Here is a 6,000-nt window from a genome sequence, read left to right on the forward strand (position 1 = left end):
CTTGTAAAAATTCTTTCCTCCGTTTTCGAAAAAAGGGGCAAAAAAACCCTATATCGAAATTTTTTTTTGCTAAAGCCGACATTAGCCCAATTATTTTATACTTTATAAAAAATGTAATTTATATAAAAAAAAAGCCAAGATAAAACAATACAAAATGATAAGGAATTATCTATAACTTTGACTAATATTTTAATAATACAAGTGAATAGAAACTGGTTTTACATATTAAGACGTATATTATTAACATTTTTTGAGAAAAAAAACTATAGAATGGTTCATATGATTATGTTTTTCATACAATATGATTAAATTAGAACTATTTAAACTATTATTGGACTGCAAATTATTTATTTTCTTCTTTTTTTTTGATTTCGAATTTAACAAAAAAAGAATATTTTATAATAATTGTTATTTATGTAAGGGGAGGAAGTAAAAATCGTCCTACCTTAAATGTTATTTGGATAGATTGCTTTATTGTTTATAATAACAACAAATGCCACATTTAAGTATAAACAAATCTAAAAGGAGACAATAAGAACTCAATCATTTAGTTTATATGCAATCTCTTTAAACTTTTTGATTTTTTTCGTATGATCAAATTTATGACGTAAAATGATTGTATAAATATTTATTTTTTTAGCCCATTATGAAAATCTCTATAGTATTACTTATGTGTTTGTCGGCACAAACTAGCCATCCTCTATACGAAAAAATATATGAAAGTTTTATAAAAGATATAGAAAAAGGTAATTTTATATCATACAATCCTTTAAATCCAGAAAACAATATAACTATCTTGGCGGACTTTTGTAGATCGACTGCATGGTTTGGAAAGTTAACTTGTACGGTTAAAACATTTAACGGTTAAAATTTGGGCGAATTTGTCCTTGACACAAAAAATAAACCGACAAAAGATATTATAATTAAAATGGAAGAAGAAATAGAAAAAATATTAATTGCGCCCGAGCATTATTAAAAGTATTTTAAACTCTACATGTTCTCAAGAAAACCATCCTATTATGTTAAAGTTTGTGTACGAACTAAAAAAAGCAAACAACGAAAGAATGGCAAATAACTCTTTTTTTAAGATACACTATAAAAAAATATGTAGTGTAGGAAATGAAAAAACAAATTTTTTTTTTAAATTTATAATGATAGTAGTGAAAGTTATTTTGAAAAGTTCAAGACTAATATTTTTCATTATATAGATTTTTTTACACAGAGTTATAAAATTGTATTGAGAATTGACATTGAAAACATTTGTCATGTAATGGAATTTTGTGTTGATGATTTTTATCACTTGGTTTTACCAGAAATTGACATTCAAAAATTTTATAGATATCAAATTGCAAGAAAACTATTTGATATTACAATTTATACCACCACGATATCATCTTTAATTATATAAAAAAAAAAAAATATTCTGTACACTTAATTATATTTTTTTGAATGATGATGAAAATAGTTTTGAACTAAATATAGAAACAGAAGTAATAATTTTTAAAATTGACGACAAGGAATTTCACTACTTTTTAGAGCAGTATAACGTCAAAGAATCGAACAATGTTTACATAAGCACAGATTGCTACAGAAATATTTAAATTATCATCTCTGCCTTAACTAGAACGAATATTGATAATGGCATTTGGTGTTTTTACAAGTTATTACTTAATAATGAAAATTTAGATTTTTTAGTTCAAAGAATATTGCTTAGTTCGGGATCAGCAATAAATATCATTTTTAGTCATTTATTGTTGTGTAAAAAAACAATTGATATTTGTACATTACATAAATTAATCAAAGATAAAGAATATGTTGAAACTAACATATTAGAACTATCAGAAAAGATAACAGCAGATCTAAATAAGCCTATTTCCAACGATTATTTGTATTTAATCGCCCTTTGCTTGCTTTTGGAATTAGAAGCATATATAAACGAAACTGACTTAGTCAAAAATATTTTTTTTATATTAATAAAAGAAATTGGGATTTATATTTTGGCAGAACAAAACGAAAATGAGGCCGAAAAAGATAAAACTAGACATATTAATTTAATTGAAGCTTTTAGATTAATTTCAGATACACATAAAGAGGTGTATTTTAGAACCCGGGACATAGTGTTGGAAAATATCTGTCAAATAGCGATGTTATTTACAGGATTATACTCTTTTAACATACCTGATAAATATATGAACAAATATACAAAGATAAACCAAGATGATGTTATCACTAAAATTAAGTTAGATAAATTTAATATAAAAAAAAATAATGAAAATATAAGAAAAAGAATCAAAGAAAAAAATATTGAAAGTACAATGAAATTTCAAAAAATACAAATTTTAAAAGAAATAATATCAAAAACAAATATCGAAGAAAAGTTGAATAATTTACGTTTAGAAATTATGGAAAGATACATACATACAAACGAATCGATATGAATCAGAAAAAAAGATAATTGAAAATAAAGGCAGAATTGAAATAACTAATGCTTTTAATAAATGTGAATCAGATCTATTGCGCATGAATATAAGTACAGAGATAATAAATGAATATAGAAATATATTTATAGATAAATTTATATTGAGTCTATTAAATTTTACACCTGAAAATATGGGAACGTATTGCAAAGAATTGTTATATACCTCGATAATAAACCTACTAAAAAGTGAGTTTTTTGATGATGAATCTGAAAAAGTAAAAAGAAAAAGATTTTTTCAAAATATAAAAAATTTGTTGAACGAAAGTGAAGTTTTTAGAATCGTAAATAATAACTTAAAATTATTTAATGAAATAATGGTCGAATTGAAAAAACACTAAAAAATTTTACCTTGATTCTTATATTTATAAATTACAAATTTTGATCATAATTAAATACGCAATAAAATACCTCTGCATAAGAATACATATGTTCCTTATGTTTTTTATATTTTACCGTAAGGGATTTTTATTATTAATTTACTCTACTATCTTTTAATAAAAAGTTATGAGTTTTGCAAAAACCTAACTGTAGTATTACAAATACCACAAATAATTATTTTTTTTTATAAATTTCCCCTTTTTGGAAAATAGACCGGTCGACCGGTCTATTCCAAAAATTAAATATTTATTTCTTTGTTGCCTGACTACCACCGGATGATGAAAGAGAACATCGATCAATTCCCTTGAAACACAAGACCAAGGAAGGACTACAAAGCCGGGTACCAGACTCCCTATAGATATGTCCACCGAGGCTTTAAAACTAAAAATAATATATAATTTATTAGAACATTATTTATCTAAAAGTAGTCATCTGGATTAAGTCACTGACGATCATTCGTTTATAATATTTTGTGGTATTATAACTACTCTAAAAAATAATTTTTCCTTCTTTATAATTACAATTTTAGAAAATAGTCATTTTGACCGTCCTATTTAAAAGCTATATATAATTTATTTGGGTAATATATTCGGCTTATTAATTACTTTTCACAAGATACGCTTACAGTCTCATCTGGCAGTTCCAGGACTCCCTTCTGAGATTTACTCATTGGGCTCTCGAAAACCCCTTCCTGATCTGTATCAAGCCCATGTCTGGCTGACATAGTTAGGCTTTCTAAAGTCATTTTAATGTTTCTTGACTGTATATATGCTTCCGTTCTGATTTCTAATCTGAGCACTTTGATATGCGTACTATGAAAATTAGTTACTATTCCATCCCACGTCATCACATAAAGAATAAATTTCGGCTTGTATTTGTAGAGAGAAGCTACATGATTTGCTAGCAAGTCGTATTTATGTTTCTTTTCTGTTTCTACTGCATGGAGGTCGTTAAAACTTGTGATTCCAACTTCTACAACGATCACTTCTTTTCTCAACTTGTCTACAATTAGTATATCAGGCTTGTTATACTTTTTTAAATACTTGAATGTATCCTACTGTCGACTCGTATCTCAACATACTCATTAGCTACACATTCCTGGACTGAATGATTTCTAATTCTTTTGGCATGGGATAGACCATACGTCTTACACAACTGCAGGTGGATGCATCGCAGTGCCTCATTGTGCCGTCTCATGTAATCATGTGAAAGCATACGATCACATTGGGTAGCCATATTATTTACTGTCTTTGCATATTCATGGCAGTGTGGGCATTTTTTCTGCTTCTCTAAGAAAATATTTCGGTCCTGTAATGCACAAAAATTGCCTTCCTCTCTCGGGCTTATAATTTCTTTTTGTGAGCCACGTGGCAGCCTGTTTTATATCAATAAGTGAATCGTCTTTTGGTCTAAATAGCTTTGAATGGTTTGTTTTTATTTTTATATCGCTATAAAGAGATTCGGTTTGAGCCTCTATTAATATTTTAGCTGTTACGTTTTCCTTAAGTTTATATTTTTCTTTTAATATCCTTCTATGGTGGATAGATATGTATAGCCAGTTTTCTCAGAGTGGAAAATCGCTTTGCGTCTTAGAACAGATTCTTTCGTGCTTTCAAATTCTTTGGCTAGTTGTAAAAGCATTCTTTCACTTTTATGTTCTACGCATTGGAGCCCTCTTCCAAGTTCGGCTCTGGAGAGATATAATCTTTCTTTAGTTGCAGGTTGTTGATGGACGTGATATTTAATCAATAATTTTCTGATGTTGTCGTCTATGATCTTGTATTCTTCTGGTTCAGCATCTATTATTCCTATATAGTAATTTATTAGGCTTATTCCATGTTCATTGATTGCTTTAAACAAATGTTTCGCATTCGGCTTAGTTTTACATAACTTTTCGATTCTTATTTTGATGGCCTTCCATATTTTTTCCTTTGTTTCCTTCATTATCTTACCTTCGTGGATTTCCGTAATGCCTAGATATTTATACCCCTCATGCCCCTCTAGCAACTTGCCTTCATCTTTACACTTTATACTATTTGTAGCCGATTTTCCACGTTGATTTCTAGACCTACAGTATTAAAGAATTTTCTTGTCTCATCTATCATCTCTTTCAATACTTCCTCATTTTGACAAGAAATTTTAAATCGTCAATAAACAACAAATGGTTAGTTACAAATGCTAGTTCTCCCAACGGGATGCTTAACTTTGGGTATATACTATTCAATTTACGACTTAGCGGGTCTATACACAGCTCAAACAATAACGGGGACAAACTATCTCCTTGTAATATTCCTCTTCTGACCTTCTTTTCCATGATCTTCTCATTTCCTTCAAATATTTCTAGATTCCACTTGCTGGCCATTATTTCTATTGTCTTACATATCCACTCTGGTAGTCCCAGAGCTTTAATGCATTTTATTAAATAGTCATGTCTTACTGAGTCATACGTCTTCTTAACATCTATCCAGGCCGGTTTAATTTTATAATTTTATTCTCTATTCAGCATGTAATTTGTCATTGCCTGTTCTTTAGCTCCCTGCACTTTCCTCTTTGCTCCCATCTGGTTATCTGCTAATAGAGAGTTTGATTCCACTAGTTCCTGGAGTAAGTATGTAATACATTTTGTTGTAAGTTTGTACAAGTTGGACATACATGTAATGGGTCTAAAGTCTTATTCTTCCACTGGTTGCCCTTTAGGTATCAGATAAGTAATTCCTCTGTAAAACCATTCTTCTTCCGTATAACTCTCCAGGCATATTTTCTTAATTACTTTGTAAAGAGATTCATGTAGGCTAGACGTTTTCTTTATAAAGAAATTATAGACTTTATCTGGACCTGCTGCTTTCCAGTTGGGCAGCCATCAAACAATGAAATTAAAATATTTATAAAAAAATAATAATGAAATATGATTCTTCAGTGATTTTTAAAATTTAATTTTTAGGGATGATTATTCAATCAGTTTAAAATTTTTTTGTATTATTAAATTTTATATAAAATTGCTAATTACCACATATTCTGATTTGACACAAGCATATATAAAGATGAGAGTCCTTAACGACTTCGAAAAATTTATATTTGTCAATCGGACATGGGCAGATACTGAGCAGGAAAGAGTGTTTTAAGGTCAATAAGAGAATTTTAGA

The 6,000-nt window shown here is 28.6% G+C and overlaps 1 protein-coding gene across 1 annotated transcript; it reads left to right on the forward strand.

Moving 5' to 3' along the window:
* Positions 1–646: 646 nt before the first annotated feature.
* Positions 647–2,817, forward strand: VNE69_09200 (uncharacterized protein; the record flags this gene model as incomplete). The annotated part of the gene is made up of 3 exons (XM_065474721.1): positions 647–834; positions 1,625–2,391; positions 2,444–2,817. The coding sequence occupies 3 exons, from the start codon at positions 647–649 to the stop codon at positions 2,815–2,817; spliced, it is 1,329 nt and encodes a 442-aa protein (XP_065330793.1).
* Between the last annotated feature and the right edge of the window lie 3,183 nt (positions 2,818–6,000).

The sequence above is a fragment of the Vairimorpha necatrix genome, chromosome 9 (genome assembly GCF_036630325.1).
Source record: "Vairimorpha necatrix chromosome 9, complete sequence".
NCBI classification, from domain to species: domain Eukaryota; kingdom Fungi; phylum Microsporidia; family Nosematidae; genus Vairimorpha; species Vairimorpha necatrix.